General features: G+C 33.6%; 1 protein-coding gene across 1 annotated transcript in view; it reads right to left on the bottom strand.

Moving 5' to 3' along the window:
- The window catches only part of LOC148603060 (secretin receptor-like), a 135,801-nt gene that overhangs the window by 91,477 nt on the left and 24,626 nt on the right, over positions 1-19,698 (bottom strand). The window contains exon 2 of the mRNA XM_088551772.1: positions 305-725. Coding sequence (XP_088407898.1) covers positions 305-367 — 63 coding nt within the window. The 5' untranslated portion in view covers positions 368-725. The remainder of the gene's footprint in view (positions 1-304; positions 726-19,698) is intronic.

The raw sequence follows: 19,698 nt of genomic DNA on the forward strand, positions 1-19,698 counted from the left end.
AAATACACAACAAAGAACATAGGGTAACTAAAATCGTACATACAAAATAACAGAAGCAAATGAGTAAGTTTTCTTAGTTTTTTTTTTCAAAACTGATATCTCTTATATTACCCAATTAACATTTTACCTAAATACTGTAAATTTAGTAAATGTAAAAACAATTTCAGATTATACAATTCTTTTATCCATTTTAGTTTTTAATCATATTTTTCATGCAAAGAACAAAAGTTTCAAATAAGAATGTTTAGTAATTTATTGAGACTTTTTATTCATGTCGTGTAAGAAATATAACCTTAAATTTTACCTCAATTCTGCTCCACTCTAGTCCACTAAACATGAAAATAAACACTATTTTAGCATTCGCCATTTTCACAAGTATCTACCATCAAATTAGAAGCATGTGACAACTGCTTGCTCCATGTCACAAGAGTCGAATTTTCTTGAATTGTTTTTTGAAATTTCTAAGTATGAGTGACATTTATCAGCCAATCAATTATCTCTATCACTTTCACTTAGAATCACTCACAAAAGGTTCAGAAATATTTATTAAAACTTGATCTGTATTTCCTTTATATTCTTCGATCATTACGTATTTTGACATCAATCAGAGTCTCAACTTGATGCTTACACCGGATCCGATAAATCAAATACATCCATTCACTTCATTGCTCTTTTGAGTCAGTTCTGTCTTATGTTTCCAACAATGGCAAGTCTAGCAAATTAGTCTGTAAAACAAGACACAAAATCACGTATAAAATATGTGACAGTTTTTGTCGAAATATCAGAACCATCTATTAGGACATGCATAATGTCTTGTGTACTGAATAAGTGTTTTCTTTATTTTGACAGAAGTTACATGATACCTGAAATATAACACTTACCACTTCGATTTCGAAATCCAAAGTACAATAGTTTTATCAAGATAATACATGTATTCATCAAATATCCCAAGCGCCACTTATCTTATACTTATAACTTATATCTACTACATGTAGTACTTGACACTTTAAAGACACAAGTGGCGAATCATATTGACGAATAAATGTTTTAAATTAAAGTTACAAAGTCAACCTAAAGTCCACATCGTTGGAACTGTTGAAGAAAGTCTTATTTATTTTTTTTATCTGCAATATGGATTTATGCAATACTAATACACGTTGTCGAATAAACCACTGATGTATTTGGAACTGTTGACGAAAGAATTACTGGAAGTAAAAAAAAAGAACTAGTAATTCCTCTAAACTATGGTTTTCCTTTTCTTCAGGACACCCATTTTCACTTTCACTTTTACAGCCAATGCATACAATAAAACATATGAAGAAGAGATTTTTTATGGTTTAGCACAATATACCATTCCAGGTTTTTGTTGTGATAGATGATTGTAAAAAGCTGCCGATATTAAAAAAAAGTACGATTGCGTAATTAGCAAATATGTGTTTTGGTTTTTGCGTAAAAAAAAACAGAAAAAATGAGGAAGCGTAAAGGAAAAAAACGGAAGAAAAGATAACAGACTGGTAGATCACATATCAAAAAGAATTGGATTTATTTTATCATCATTATTACATAAGATTAATGAAATAAAATCTATTCGTTTTCACAATCATTTAGATAACAATAGAATGCTTACTCTGCGAAATCGAACCTAAAAGCATCTGCCCCTAAAATGTATTAAGTTCTAAAGAGATAAAAAGTAACATATGAATTGTATCTTAGTTATGTTTGAAATACCGTATAATCAGTAATAGGTATTGAAATACCGTATAATCAGTAATAAGTACTGAAATACCGTATAATCAGTAATAATTACTGAAATGCCGTATAATCAAAAATAAGTACTGAAATACCGTATAATCAGTAATAATTACTGAAATGCCGTATAATCAAAAATAAGTACTGAAATGCCGTATAATCAGTAATAAGTACTAAAATACAGTATAATCAGTAATAAGTACTACAATACCGTATGATCAGTAATAAGTATTGAAATGCCGTATAATTAGTAATAAGTACTAAAACGCCGTATGATATCAGCGAAGGTCAATATGCAAAAAAAAGTATTTTTTCATTAACGACATTAAGGGGGCGTATTATTCATTGTCAAAGTGGTATCCTCTTACGTCCCACCAAAGTGTCAGGAGTTGTATCCAATCAATTTATTAGATGAAACTAATAAGAATTGTGCGATTATTTAAGGAGGTAAACCTATGGGAAGGGACATAACTCATGAAATCAGTGATATGTTTGTATATCATTCAATTTCATTAAATTCTTTCAAGCTTTCATTTGAAACAGAATGAAATCAGTCCAAGGTACTTTGATGCTTATATGAGATTGATCTAAATTGCTGAATACAAGCGTTCCAATGATTTGTAAGAGTTGTGTCCCTTACCCCAGGTCTACCTCCTTAAAGCGATCGGAACATCAATTTTAAGATCTTATCCTTGGTTCTATTATGTCACTTAAGTAGTTATACTGGGGAAACAAAGTCCTCACAAATTTCTACATTATGCATGCAGATAAATTGATATTTTTCAGAATGTTTCGTTCATATCCGGTCTTGTTTTCATATAGTAATAATGAGAAGTTCCCTATTGAAAGAGTTTTTGTTGTTGTTGTATTACATTTTACAACATAAAAATTGAGAACATGTTTTTTTTGTTTTCTTTGATTTGAATTGTTATAAAATATCTATTTATTCCCCTATTTTTTGCTATTTTTATGTATGTCTCCCCTATTTAACTTGTACAAAATACAAGAAAAATGCAAGGGTATTGTAATCTGCATTAAGATGGTTGACCTGATGGGTGTATTTACAAATGAGGACTGAAAATTAAAGAAAAACAGATGAAACATTGCCACCAAAATCTCATTTAAAGGAAACAAGAATTGGTGGTAATTACATTTGGAAAAGATGATTATTGCAACTTAATTACTGAAAATTGGAGAGAAATGTTAGTCAGATTTCAGGAAACGGATTTCACAAGTCTTTTCAGCTGTAAAAGATTAGCGATTTCCATTTGACATTTTCTTGTTATCACTGATTAAAACAAAATATTCTTAATTACACGATTTAACTCGTTCAACCAGTGTATAAATATTCCACGTGAAGTCTTTCTTTTACAAACAAACATGCAGAAAATGTTCATTTTTAAAGTGAATTATTTCTAAACCCTTTAGGTGTGTAGATTATTTGGGGGTTTGATTGGTTTTAGAATGTCATTTATGTGTACAGGGAACTGCACAAAGACCAAATTTCTAGGAAGCACACATTCATTAATATAATCATTTTTACTTCTTAAGTTTCTTTCCGATGTAAACAACAGACTTTTACATGTATTTGGTAAAAATGTACTTGTATGGATATATGTAAGAGTAAAATACTAACAGAATAAGCGATACATAGTTTAATAGTATGTGTACGTTGCAGGAAAAATGCAATTATTTACTCCATGTGTGTATGCATGGTACATATATAGACATGATTAGACACTGACTCACTCACTTTACAATAAAAAGTGGAACAGAAATGTATATATAAAAGCAAGGTGCATACATAGACACATGTTCAGCACTAGCTTACTCCAATAGTCTTACTGTGAACGTTGGAACATAATCTACATGTGAATGCATGGTACATTCATTGACATATTTTGGCCACTAAATTAATCCGACAGCACTACAGTCCTCGGATATTAAGTATATTAATTTATCCAAATGTTGACAATTAACAGTCTTTCATATAAATAAATTAAAAATTGTAGGGTACATCCTAGTTCCAAACTTTTAGCAAATACATTTGCGATAAAAACAATGTACGCACAGTGATTTGATCTAAAATATGGACTAATTTGGACAATTTGACACTTTTGTGTAAGCTTTAGTAGTTGTCTCGAATTAATTTCCGGCCTCATAAATACCTATGCCTTTGTAAAGACCGTACATTTAGAAAGCAAAAATGCTTTACGTAACTTGGTGCTTCATTCATACTTCTAATTACCCCTAGTTTTTCAGTCAGTTTTCGTTTTATTTCCTTTATCATTGTCACTTTTGATACATCAAACGTATTTTGGCCCTTTCATTAGCCTTCTTTTATATTTGTTGTTGTGACAGCAATTCACGATATACATTACGTGCCCATAAGAGTACTGGTGTATATTATTCAGCATTAATTACCTTTGTTAAGACAATCTTGAACCTTCTTTGAATTAATTGAAGGTCAATGTAAGCTGATAATATAACACAGGTAGGGGTGCATTTTTCTCTGATTACAACATCAACTCGAACAAAAGGCTTAAAATCTTCATGTGCGTAAAAAATAGAGAATATAACAATTTAACATTATAGCATAAAAACCATGTAAATATAACATTTTAAACTGATTGATTTAATGACGTGATAAATACACCATCAGAGTCGTATGCATCAAATTTTACTTTTTTTTTGAAGTATTTTCACTTTTAATATGACGTTTTGATTTTAATTTTCTAGTCAGAATTAACGAAAAGTTGTTCTTCTAAATTAGGTTACTTTTTCTTGGATATCGACTCTACATTCATGAGTAATCATGGAATAAAGATTCGGGCAGAAATCAAACGAACATAAGCCAAGATACAGACAAACAGAGAAAATAGACACACACAACAAAGAACATGAAATAACACGATCATACAAACAAAAACAAAATGAGACATGTCCATCAGAAACTGGCTGCCTAGACAAAATGTAATCAGTTTTTGTTTGTTTGTTGGGGTTTAACGTCCGAGCAGCAATATTTCAGCTATATTCAGACGATGAACATGAAATTGATGATAAAATGAACATGAAATGATGATGAAATGAAAAAGGGATGGGACACAAGGACAATTGGGTCGACAAATTTTGATTGCCACTGGAAATAGGGAGAGGTGGGTAGGGTCGGGCAATATAGCCTCCTGTGGCGGAGCCCTATAGTTAGTACTCCGGGAGAATACCACAGTAGGGTTCTTCAACGTGCGAGGAACGTGGCATCTTTCCCAACACGGTGCACTACTATGGTTTGCGGTCAAGTTTTCCGTATTATAGCCTGACAACGCCAGCAAGTAACACGCCAGGGGTACCCCATTCCACCAACTGGGGCACACATGCCAGTCTGAGCACTATTTAGTCGCCTTTTACAAGCTTAGCGCTGCTGCAGGCCTATTCTTTTAACACCCTGACCTGCACGGGGCGAATGTAATCAGTAATGAATGACTTATGAAGAATGGAATGGAAGAGTAATATTAGTTACCATTTTTTTTTTTTTTTTTTTTTTTGGGGGGGGGGAAACTTTCCTGTTTAAAATGAAGGGAAAAGAATAATCTTTTTAACAAATGCAAACACTAGGTAAGATTAAAGTTGTTGGTTAGTTAATATGAAAATTCATAAAATTATGCCAATACCCATGTAAAATAAGGGATTTTCTGGGAATGTCCAAAATATTAAGATAATATCACATGTTTTTTCTCCAGATAATGTCAAAGCATTGTGTTTTTAGTCAATCATTAATTGTGTTCAGCTGGAAAAATGCAGTTCCTTAATAGTTAATAATAACACATTTTATAATGACACTATTTCGGTTACAATTTATTAAAAATAGTTTTAAGTTGTCAAAAGAGCAATTTTCAGGTAAAACTGTTTGATTTTGTCAACTAAGAAGAGTAGCTTTAAAATTGCCTGTTTAAAAATGAACATGTTTAATGATCATTCTTTTAGCATTTAAAAAAAGAAGTGTTTAAGTTATAGATGGTCTTTGTTTGAAAGGTAGATAACTCTTTTTTCTCTTATCATTCTACTGTAACTTTGAACTCGCTTGTTAGCATCCCCTGACGAACAAGCTGTCTATTTGCTTTCAACAGGACATAAAGAACGTGCCAAATTGTTTAAACCGTGTGTTTTGTCTGAACATGATTCATTTTTTTTAAAATTCTGCCTTCATCTTACAGATTCCAGCACCTAAGTTTTAAGTGGCTGGTGTCCTTCAAAAATATCTTCAGAACAGTTTTTACATCCGATTCATGGTGGTCAGTTAAAAAAGTCTTTTGTATCGAAGTTTCTAGGAAGTCATTTTTGAAATAAGTGTTTTTCATATGGACAGTATTCTTCAGATTGTCAACTTCAAACAGATCAACACAGTTCAAGTAAATGAAAGGTATAAGGTTCCAAAACTTTACGGTTACCCATTAAATATAAATTGGATCAGTGTCAAAAACTTAGTAAATGCAAAACATGTGACCGTTATAAAGTTACACAAGGAACGCCTCATTATCTCAAAAATGTCAAATGAAATCGTTATTATGAATTACATAAAGAAAGTATCCCTAAGCTTGATGAAAGACGGATAAACCAGCGGAGTCGAGCGATTACTAGATATACTTTCGTCGCCGATGACTCGGTGGAAATGGAGATGTCATTCTATCGACGAACAAAAGTTAATGATATCTTTAAAAGTATGGATGTTTAGTTTTCGCTACATCTGTATCTGATTAAGTTTTGATTAATATCCAAGAGGGTTTTTTTAGTCAATGCCAGTTCATCAAGAAATTATTACGTTGGCAAGCTCTTTCAAAAACCAGGAGAAATGATCTTTCTTTTTGTGTAATATCCGGCGAAACGTACACAGTGATATGGTACAGATGTGTTTGAATCACATTTTAACCGGTTAGTTGGACTTAAAACATGCGATAAATGAATCGTTATATCAAGTGCACTCGATTTACTTTTCCCGGATTGTAAGCACTTTCCGATAAAACAAGACAATTTTAAATAATGTTTCATATCGGGCGTTTTCTTGTATATTATATGAATACGAAGTGCTCATTAATGTTTTCGAATGCAGACTGCTGCAATTAAGGGTTTGGTGTGTTTTCTGTCAGCTTATCAACACTTTATATATGGATATCTCTCACCTCCAGTTTCGATTTGACAATTTGGATTCGAACATAGAAAAAAACGAATGATCTATATATGAAATAAGACATGTCGTATATTGCCAATCAGACCGTCATTCATCAAAAGCCAAGCAAAGAACAAATAAAATTCTACAAGTCACCACATTTCCTTTAATATTGGGCAAAACCCATCACATAAAGCAAGCTGTAAAAAGCCCACAAATAAATGGAGTAAAACTATTCAAAGAAGGCGAAAATCAACCTAATGTATATGGAAAAACGTAAAACGAATAACAATAAACTTAAAAAAAAAATGACATACCGTGATTGCCATAAAACTGATCCATGGTGAATATTATTACGCTATACATTTTCTATATCTACTGAAAACAGAACTAAACCACAGGAAAAATTCTCGCACTTGGCTTAATATTGGTCATTCAACACAGAATACCTGAGATATTTTCTTGGTATTTCTAATACTAACAAGCATTGTTTTATCTGAGGCCAATACGTGTAACGGAGATAACGGCCAAAGTAATTAAACGCTTGTTATACTACAAAATCACATTATGATTACAGACGTATAAATAAGGGTTCTGTAATCAGTATAACGATGTACTCTACAGAACTTGTATGGGGAAAGATCCCTATTCAATGGTAAATTGAGCGATGGGTATTTGGGAATGGGAATGAGGAATTGGGACTTCTTATGTTTGTTTGTTTGTTTGTTGGGGTTTAACGTCCGAGCAGCAATATTTCAGCTATATTCAGACGATGAACAACATGAAATTGATAAAATGAACATGAAATGATGATGAAATAAAAAAGGGGATGGGACACAAGGACAATGGGGTCAACAAATTTTGATTGCCACTAGAAAAAGGGAGAGGTGGGTAGGGTCGGGCAATCTAGCCTCCTGTGGCGGAGCGCAAAGGTTCCTACTCCTATAACACAGCAGGGTTCTTTAAAGTGCGAGGAACGTGGCATCTTTCCCAACATGGTGCACCACTATGGTTAGCGGTCAGGTTTTCCGTATTATAGCCTGACAACCCCAGCATGTAACACGCCAGGGGTACCCCATTCCACTACCTGGGGCACACATCGCAGTTGCTCTGTGGGCAGAGCGCCCTAGCCCCCGGCTAGGGTTATGAGCACTATTTAGTCGCCTTTTACGACAAGCTTAGCGCTGCTGCAGGCATATTCTTTGAACTCCCGGACCTGCACGGGATGTACTTCTTATGGGAGGATGGGGAAATTATTGTTCTAACAATTTATCGATATGAAAATATGTATTAAATTTGGTTACAAATAACAGTTAAAAGGTTGAAGAATTTAGAAATATAAAATTCAATTTGATAATTCAGATATTCGATAAGAAATATGCAAAAGGAAATTTTGCAATGGGGAATGAGGAATTCTCATTGGTGATGAGGAAGGATGGATGGTATATGGTATTAGTCGGAAGTTTATATTATTCAGGAGCTGTACATGTATGAGGCAAACTTTGCCTTTAATTGGATTGGACACGGGGCAATGGGGATTAAGGAATGTGGAAAAGAGCATCGGGAAAAGGAGATATGGAATGTCGCAGTAGATTATCTGGGGATCAGAAGACTTGTAAGTTTACTCGCATAGGTGTTGTTTTGATTATTATTGTTTATGTAGACTTTACTTATTTATATTTTTTTTCAGAAAATTGTCAGGAAACACTTTTGCTTCATTATGGAGAATATCATATGATTTTAACATTAAAATAAATCATAACATTTTCATGTCACCAATTATTTTTTTCTTAAAGTTATTTTCAAGAAACCGAAATCAAGAAATCCCTGTCTAAGAATAGAAAACTGACATTGTAAAAATATCCACTGACAGCAATAGACAAACAAAAACTAAATCAAAACAGTCTACAAACTGAAAAAGCAATACATTTTATCACATACATGTTTGTATATCAACATTAAAATTGTTTATTAATCTCTTTTATTTGTTATTACTTGGAAAGAATACGAATAGCCTATCACATCTACACTAAAAATGTAATATTATTGATAAACAGTCCACTGAATCTAACTTTAGAAAATCGTAATATACAATGTATGATACACTTCACACGTTGCTCGTAATAGCCCCATATTCCCATAATGTGAGAGTAGATTTCAGCAGACAAGAAATACCAATAATTTAAAGATTGTAAATTTCGGGATAATCTGCACACGTGTTTCAACGCGTTCTCATCAACAGCATTGGAAACAAATACTAAAGACGTTCAAGGATTACCAAATGAAATACATAATACAGAAGTATCAAAGCCAAAACTATCGCAAAAGGAACACAAATCAACCAAAAATTTCTGCTTTACCAAAATATGTCAGAGAGGCTACATATTTAAGTTCGATGAAGGAATGAGGCATCACAGAAAGCTACATTTTAGCAATAAAGCATTATCTCGACAACTTAAATACAAAACGAGGTTTTGATAGCAGTTTTATTTTCTAGCTCTATTCTTTACAGAAACATTATAAATACACCTTATGCGTTTATTCAAGGAAATAATTTACTATATACAACTCAAATTGTATATTGGTATTTTTTATTGTGAATAACAAGGTTTTAATAACGTTCGGAAACTTTTTTTCCACGATTGTCAAACAACTGATCTTGTAACATGTCTTCTATCTGACTAGCGGATATACCTTAAAAGTACTGATAAACACCTATACTCGGCGTCACATAAATAACATACTGTTAAAATTTGAATAAAAATATTTTCTACGACTTTATTGACATCAACCGTCGTTTAAATCGTCTTAAATGACTTTCTCATTCGTTTAGCCAAACAGCTTCTCAAAAACAAGTCGCTTATAAGCGTAAATCATGCGTAACAAATCCTTACGGGAAAATCCCATACTAATATCCGCCATGTTGGTTTTTACGGGACGATTTGTTTACAAACGAAGTTCGTAAGTTCCCGTCAAACTCCGGTGACAATCGTCTGCTTGATCAACTTCTCGGTATTGTACGTTGTTCGCGTAAAATAAATCCGAGATATCCGAAATAACGCCGAAGTGCATTCTGGGTTCTTCGGTTTTTGGACAAACCATTTAAACGTAAACAACATCTCCTAGCAACCCGATCACTGTAAACATGGCCGACTTTTTACAATGTACATATTGGCACCTAGAATTAAAATCTGACCGGAATTTAACGATTCAATGTTTAGGGAGAAGCCGTTTGGCTAAACAAATGAGCAAGTCATTTAAGACAATTTAAACGACGGTAGGTGTCAATAAAGTTGTAGAAAATATTTTTATTCAAATTTTAACAGTATGTTATTTATGTGACGCCGACTATACATAATTGTGAATGACGATCAGTTTAGGCAAAATATTTCCGAATTAGTTGAATAATTTGCTTAGCTTCAGCTGACAGAAGTAAATAGCGGTTCATTAAATTTTAAAAAGTAACGTTTCGTTAATTAAATGAATTAAAATTCATACCACGTGCAAATCACCTTTGACTTAAAAAAAACATGTGTTTGTTAATGCAGTTTCAGTTGAAGTTTTGAACCTATTTGGTTTAAAGAAGGATAAAAATTAATTGTTATTTAGGGAGATTTATTTATATTTGTCGTACGGCTTGTGTTTGGATATATATGCATTTCTCGAATTCATAATAAATAATGTTGAAACTTTAACAAAAATTGTGCTGTAAAACAATTTACGTTTTTTCGATACAAGAATTGTGAAATATAAAATGTCATAATGAGGAGTTACAACTAAAAAATGTCTACAGTGTAAAATAAACATTAAATTGAAAAATGTGTATACAATTTTAAGTACAAACAGGAAGTTACATCCAGTGGAATGTTCCGTAATTTATGGATTTAGTGCAGGCAACATATCTGAATCGTTCTTAATGAGATATACAAACTGGATGTGGATAATGCTAGTTTCGTATCTGAACATATGGAACAATTCAGCTCAAAGACAAGACTTCCTATGAACTAGAACATTTTATGTCGTCATTTATAAAATTAAGTCTTCGTTAGGTTTAACATATTACAACATTTATTTTATTATTATTTTTGACGAACCGAGTTTCTCGCTCGACCTGTATGACAAAAATAATTGATCGATTGAATGTTGTTAACATATGATAATGTTGAATTTGTACTGTGATTGCAACAATTTATATAAGTTACCAATGTCACCTGTGTTCTTTGATTCTATTTTAAAACGTATTTCCGATAGGTACAAGTAAAACAATCAATAAGCAAAAAATAATCACTGAACTCTCAAACAGACATCAGGTTAATGATTGAATATTTGAATTACTTGATTTCTCTAACGCAATGATCCTAGTGAACTAACAAAATCGGAAAATTGCTTCGTATATTGCAGTTTGTTTCTTGGGGTTTAACGTCCGAGCAGCAATATTTCAGCTATATTCAGACAATGAACATGAAATGGATGATAAAATGAACATGAAATGAAAAAAAGGATGGGTCACAAGGATAATAGGGCCGACAAATTTTGTTTGCCACTGGAAAAAGGGGGGATGGGTAAGGTCGGGCAATTTAGCTTCCTGTGGCGGAGCGCAAAGGTTCCTACTCCTATCGAATACCACAGCAGGGTTCTTTAACGTGCGAGGAACGTGGCATCTTTCCCAACACGGTGCACCACAATGGTTTGCGGTCAGGTTTTCCGTATTATAGCCTGACAACCTCAGCATGTAACACGCCAGGGGTACCCCCATTCCACCACCTGGGGCACACATCCCAGTTGCTCTGTGGGCAGAGCGCCTAGCCCCCTGTTAGGTTTCTGAGCACTATTTAGTCGCCTTATACGACAAGCTTAGCGCTGCTGCAGGCCTATTCTTTTAACACCTGGACCTGCACGGGGCTCGTATATTGCAGTAATCATCTTATAACATGCATTCTTATAAGAGCAAAAGGTAAGAGACGATTGTTGGAAAGAAAAACATGAAATTCATAATGCAGGTAAGAAGACTAGACAAGACAAATCACAAAATAACAAAGATTAATTATTGACTGATTGATTAATTGGTGTTCAATGCCAAACAGCAGTATTCAAGCTATATCCGGGCGATGAACATGGAATGGATGATACATTAAACGTGAAATTTGTTTGTTTGTTTGTTGGGGTTCAACGTCCGAGCAGCAATATTTCAGCTATGATTATGAAAGGAAAATGGGATGGGACACAAGGATATTAGGGTCGATACTTTTCGAATAACAATGAAAAAGGGGGGCAGAGGTGAGTAGGTTCGGGCAATTGAACCTCCTCGAGGCACCTTCTCCTTTGGGAGACCACAGCAGGGTTCTTTAACGAAAGAGGAATGAGAGAAACTTAGACATTACGAACACCTCTTTGTTTGTTAGCATGATTATTGTAACTATTATAATGCATAAGTACATTGTGTATGTATGTATGTTTTGGAACAAAACAATTTGACAGTTTTCATGCCGACTCAAACTCAATCATAGAAGTATTCGTATGACATGCAATCAAAATTATCGACTCAATCTAAAGATAATTATTGTTATTGAACGCTTCAAGAAGCATTTCAATACTGCTATTTGTCTTAGAATAATTAGTAAATCGAAGGAATATGATTTCGAAGATTATACTACTGTTGTTTACTTCCTCTTGAGCAGAAAAAGCTAATCAATGTTCGGCATTTCAACATGTCATTCAACATAACATAATTTTTAAGCAAGCTTCTTTCAGTTCTTATTCAGAATACTTATTTTCATTAGAATCTTGCAAATTAAACCGAATGAAAGACGGGTAGTAATTAATAATGAATTACAAATGAGGGCATTTAGATGGTCAACTGATTCCTTGTCTAAATGAAATACAACAGTGCTAGGTTATCTTTGGGTTATCAGAGTAGAATTTAACGACGGCTTTTGGATATGCAAATTCTTTCATCTTTTGCTGTAATATACTTGTTATAATTCCTAAAAAAATGACTGGGTATGGACTTTTATTCTTTTGAATTTTTAAGCAAGTATCTATTTAGCTCTCTTATTTGTTATAGGTGTTTTATGACGGTCTGAAAATTTGTACGAGTTAGTATTTGTTCTTCGACCACTATCCTTTGGAATGAAGATATTTACCAGTATAGCGCAAACAGAACAGCTTGGTAAAAAAGTAAAGGTAAAAAGCTTTCATTTCAGGATTGGATCGGAAAACTTTCTGGACAGATTCCTCTTTCTTGTTTATACAAACGTTCTGTTTTGTAACGAAGTTTGAGAAGTTGTGGTTGCATTTTTATACTTTATACTGTTCTATCTAGTTTATGTTTATAAAATGTCATTTAACGCAATGGTTAAACAGGAGGCAATTTGGTGGTAACATCTAAGATACGAATAACGTAACAGCTAGATGATGATGAGGGCATATTTAATCGAATTTGTTTTTCATTGTCTTGCCTTGTATAGTTGCAAAGTAGCTGTATCAAAAATTCAAGACATTAGTTTAGAGGGTTGCAAAATCCGAAAGATTAACTACAAAATGTTACTGAAAATATGAAACTATTGACGGAGAGCGGATTTTTGAGGACCAAGGTTCCTACTTTCGGGATATACGATATCAGGTATTTAGTCAAGTACAATGCCATAGCACAATGAATGAACATATGAAAGTTAAATATTTTCGACGAAAAAATGAAGTGACGTGGCATCACAATAGATGAAAATGAACAACGAATTTACGAAACAATCTTTAGCACTAAAAGGGTGGAAAGTATGCTTTGTTATGTGAGTGATGTTTATGAATTGTAATAATAGTAATTTAAAAGTCGTTTCTCATTTTTACGAAATGCAAGCCATTTTGGCAAGTTTTTCAAAGGGACGTAATCCACCAACATCCGACAACCTATTTTGTGGTCTCATTTGTGACAGGAAGAACAGTAAATATTTTTCTTTGAAACTTTGACTATTTTCATTTCGGGAATTAGCTAAATAGATTGAAATTAATTATTCTAATGTGACCAAAGTACATACGGCAGCTAAAATAAGTCAAATATTTGAATTTAGGATCTAGTCCTGTCTATTGCTCCAAATGAACAGTAAACCAGTCTATCGGTTTGGATGGTTACTTCCCTATGCTCAAAATTAAAAACAAAGTCAGAGTCGGAAATATGAAAAAAAAAATATATTAATTAATCATTTTGCAATATGTTAGAAAAATTTAATTTTCCCTTTTTAGTCACGGGTGTATGACATCTTTTAAACATCAGAATACTAGTCATCTCAAACTTCAAGATATAAAAACTGAATTTTATGCAATTCAAATTTCAATAAACGAGAAAGAATTGTCACATTTAGAACGGAATACAAAATTCCATCCAAATTACAACTTAAGCTGATTGGTTTACTTTACAATCATTTTTAATATAAAAGTCTTCATAGCAGTAAAAAGTAGTTTATACAGGTATTCAAATATCAAAGATGTAGTATTAAAGGATCATAATTAAGCAACTGACAACAAAAGAGAGCCTGTACATTTTAGTCTCGTTCTCGATTAGATTTTTTTAAAGCAGTGAAAACCAAAGTGTATATAATTAATAACAACTTCCGGTCACTAATGCGATGCATAGCTATCATAATTTTTCTATTATGTATTGTTTCCAAACTTATTACGGTAAAGCGGCATATTTCATCTTGGTTTTTACGCATAAGATGTTTTGGTTGTTGGGATTGCAGTTTTTACTAAATAATCAACAACTTCCGATACTTTTGAATGGAGAAGAGAAGCCCATTTTCAAGATATCACGGGGTCACATGACGAGACATACGGGCCCTGCAATGTGCCGAGCATTGCACAGGTTTACTGCGATAGTGCTGACCACAAAATTCAGATACAAAAATTATCCGGTTGAGGAATTCTGACCTCAGCACATACATGTGCATATGTGCCTTAATAATATATCAAAGTTTCTTATCAAACTATCCGGAATGTGGCTAAATCGAAACAATTAGAACTTTTTGGGACCATAACAGACTATTTCCGAGCAGATATATATATATAAATTATTCGGTTTAAAAAACATGTTGAATCTAACAATTGGATCATAATATACATATAACCAGCAGCAGCGAACATTGTTGAAACAAGCATAGCCATATAGTGCGTACTACTTATGAAAAGACATTTGAATTATTTCTTTACCACTTGTTATAGCATGCCAGTTATAGTAATTGAATTGAGTTTTGTTTCTTGTTATCATTTATGCAATACGATTTTATAATGATATATGAAACTCAATAAAAGATCTCTATTACACTGTACCAAAACAAAGCATGTGTAATACGCAGTTTCTACTAAGGTCTCATTCAAATAAAATGGAAAGGGATATTGATGTTATCTCAAGTAATGTGTAATATTATTTCAAAAAATGATAACAAGGCTTCTTTGTTGTTATCAGTCGGTGTATCATGTCTGAAATATTCTTATGTACAAAATCATAATAAGACCTTGTCGTTTTTTGAAACATGTTTTAAAATTTTGTGGAAAAAAATTCTACTTACGATTTATTCTGTTGCTCTAACATGCGGTCAAATAAAATACTGTCATATCGTATTTGTTCAAAGTTCAAAGTTATGTGAGATCAAAATTACTTCCTTGCTTCGATAACATTGAATGTTGACGTATGAAATCGGTCAAGACTATTCCAACTGAGCGTCATAAGTCCATTACAAATCAAGTGTTTTAATGCAGGATCAAAGCAAATAAAGTACGAACACTATCATGTTCGTATTTCCACTTTATTTTTACTAATGAGCAATAAAAACAATTAACGTAGAGTTATAATGTATTTACTCGACTGATTTATGTCAAAAGCAGAGTCGCTTTCCAAGGTTTTGTTATTAATTATTAATTCTCATTCCAAAGTGTAGTGTATATCAATGGTAACAGTCGATACCGCTGAAAGTATATATATATTGCATATTTATACACGACAATCATCGACACTTTCTCGTAAACCGTTCGTGTCTTTCAACATAGATATTTCTAGACATAAAAAAACATTAAAAATTAATGGGAGATAGTTGTAGTTTTTATGAACATAGTTTTACCAATGACATGTAAGTATAATTGTATGGTTATTTCGTTTAAATTCAAGACAGACATAGCACGCAGTCACACCCTTGATGGAACTGATAAACCAAATTTTGTCAGTGTAATTTCTTTTAAAACTAGAAAAATTGTGAGCAAAAATCATTTGGTGATATCCTGGAAACCATTTAGTGAACCCCATATGTGATTTAATTCATTCAGATAAAAAGCAAATTTAAAGATGAATAATTGTGTCATGTGATAAGTAAAGTGATATCCATTCAGTTGGACAAGCAAAATAAGAGGTGCACGATGGCATCATGTAGTAAATGTTTCATCAAATTCCAATCCGCAGTTTCAGATGAGTTGAAGCTTAGAACTGGGGACTGAAAAAAGATGGACACCATGATCACTATATACCTCCTGCTTTTCAAACTTGAGGAAAGGATATCCGTAATTCTGGAAGAAAGAGAAACCAAAACACACACAAAAAACCTATAGAACAAATGAGCAACCAGAGGTCAACCATAACACTACCACTACTCACTATAGAACAAATGTTCAACCAGAAGTCAACCATAATACTACCACTGCTCACTTAAACCTGTAAGCAGTAGTAGTTTAAGCATCTTATGCTTTTCAATAACATCACATAATATAAAAGTATAACTGATCCTCTTTTTTTAGGAAAAATACTGTTAAGTTACTGAAGTAATTTTTTGGCTTTTTTATTTAAACAGGTTAAAAATTCAGGTTGAAATGACATTAAATGTAGGTCAGTCAGTGTCTTCAAATTTATACCAAGTCTTCAAGTCATCACAATATTGATCTTACATGGTCCTAGTTATTGTACTATGTGTAATAAAATCAAAGTAATTTAAAAAGTGCATATTTATTATTTGAAACAGCTGCAAAAACTTCTTCATGAAAAAAAGGTTATGCTTTGGTCTTTTTCTTCAAGTCATGACATTCTAAAAAATATTAAAAAAAATATCAATGACATTTTAATACAAATATAATGGTTGCCATATTAACAAAACTTATCAACACAAGCTTCTGAAAATGCCTAAACATGCAATTTAATCATTGATGATACCCTATCCTTTCCATTGTCTACATGTAATGTTGAAATAACACAGACAAACTGACAAATATAATACTATAAACACCTCTTGAATTTTATACATTTTTGCATGTTAAAAAGTACATGTAGGTTTGTGTGTGAAAAGATAAAATCCCATACATTGAATTTTTATATAAGTTAAATACTAGAAAGTTGATAATTCAGTTAAGGCTACATGTAACTGGCATGTTTTGAGTAAAGTAGGAACTTGCCACTTACCAGTCCTTTCACTGTACACTGCTCACACACACACACACACACACACACACACACTCACTGTATTTGTCAGCCAGCTAAAATCATGAATGTAACAATCTGGAATATAGCAATAAAAATTCAAATAAAATTTGTTTTAGATGACTTTATTTTCGTTTGTTTGTTTGTTTGTTGGGGTTTAAACGTCCGAGCAGCAATATTTCAGCTATATTCAGACGATGAACATGAAATTGATGATAAAATTAACATGAAATGATGATGAAATGAAAAAAGGGTGGGACACAAGGACAATGGGGTCGACAGATTTTGGTTGCCACTGGAAATAGGGAGAGGTGGGTAGGGTCGGGCAATTTAGCCTCCTGTGGCGGAGCCCTATGGTTCCTTCTCCGGGAGAATACCACAGTGGGGTTCTTTAACGTGCGAGGAACGTGGCATCTTTCCCATCACGGTGCACCACTATGGTTTGCGGTCAGGTTTTCCGTATTATAGCCTGACAACCTCAGCATGTAACACGCCAGGGGTACCCCAGTCCACTACCTGGGGCACACATCCCAGTTGCTCTGTGGGCAGGACGCACCCCGTGCAGGTCCGGGTGTTAAAAGAATAGGCCCGCAGTAGCGCTAAGCTTGTCGTAAAAGGCGACTAAATAGTGCTCAGAAACCTAGCCGGGGGCTAGGCGCTCTGCCCACAGAGCAACTGGGATGTGTGCCCCAGGTGGTGGAATGGGGTACCCCTGGCGTGTTACATGCTGGGGTTGTCAGGCTATAATACGGAAAACCTGACCGCAAACCATAGTGGTGCACCGTGTTGGGAAAGATGCCACGTTCCTCGCACGTTAAAGAACCCTCCTGTGGTATTCGATAGGAGTAGGAACCTTTGCGCTCCGCCACAGGAGGCTAAATTGCCCAACCATACCCATCCCCCTTTTTCTAGTGGCAATCAAAATTTGTCGACCATATTATCCTTGTGACCCATCCTTTTTTTTTCATTTCATGTTCATTGTCTGAATATAGCTGAAATATTGCTGCTCGGACGCTAAACCCCAACAAACAAACAAACAAACTGTGGGCAGAGCGCCCTAGCCCCCGGCTAGGGTTATGAGCACTATTTAGTCGCCTTTTACGACAAGCTTAGCGCTGCTGCAGGTCTATTCTTTAACACCCGGACCCGCACGGGGCAACTTTATTTTCATAAACAGCTATAAAACAAAAAAAAAGTTGACAAACAATATGTAATTCCACAAAATATCTAAACTAAATGAACTGAAAACAAGTTACGAGCATTTGCCACTCAGAACGGAAAGCTACATTTATATTGTAAAGGTAAAATAGATGGTACAATATAGGTGGCTATATCTAAAGTTTGTGTAAATTAAAAAAACAAAGCATCCATTTGTTTTGATTTACCAGTGAGTGAAGATTTCAATAATAAACCATGTGGAAATCTCAAAAAGTAAAACAATCATGTACATTTGTATTTTAAACATAAAGTATAAATGTATATATTTTTGTAAATTCTACAATTAACCTCAATTCTAAATCTTCCTTTTTTGCTTTTAATTTTGGATTTAAAATTGTATTGTAACGTCTTTTCTTTAAGAAGGTACGATTGCTTAATTCTACATGGTCCCTCCCCCTTGTTTCCACTGCAAGTATGTACGTGTAACCATTGGCAAGGACCAACTAATTAAAAACAAGTACTTTTTGTGGTTCATAATTATTAGGAATGGGACTATATCAAGCACAATCCACAGAAAATCATGATTAAGAAAATATGTACAAAAATGGGTCAGAAATCTGCTGTACAAAATGAGAAAATGACGTCAATCTATTAAAAAACAGACCGAAGTGGTTGATCGTTTATATGTGTTTGCAGTATCCCCTATGGATAGTGTTGGTAACCATTTGAAAGATTGTCGTTTTAAGTTACTATTTCAAGAATTAATAAGTCCGTATAGCCTGTAAGATGCAAATGTGTCAATTGTATTTGAGTGGGGGGTGGGGGTCCTTCCCGCCATATTTCCCCATTCACTTGAAGGTAAAACGTAAGCTAGTTTAAAACTACGATTTTCAACTTATACGGATGTGTTTCGAATGAAACAAAGCACAGACACTTGCATAAATAATTTATGAATGACACAGTAATTGCAACAATTTAAAAAAAAATTGTAATTTGACAAAATCAACGAAAATTCATACATACCTGACGTAAACAAATTTCTAATCAACATGCGATTGGTAAAGCGAAGTTGCGTCCCCTGATTCTATGGAAAATAGAATATACTAGCGGAGGCGAAAACGCTGCGCTTGTCTTTCCCACTGCATATTTTATGAATAGGACTTAAGGGTTATCACGAAAAGGT

Source organism: Perna viridis, chromosome 11 (genome assembly GCF_037379345.1).
Source record: "Perna viridis isolate PV_CMFRI_1.1 ecotype Kerala chromosome 11, ASM3737934v1, whole genome shotgun sequence".
Lineage (NCBI taxonomy): Eukaryota > Metazoa > Mollusca > Bivalvia > Mytilida > Mytilidae > Perna > Perna viridis.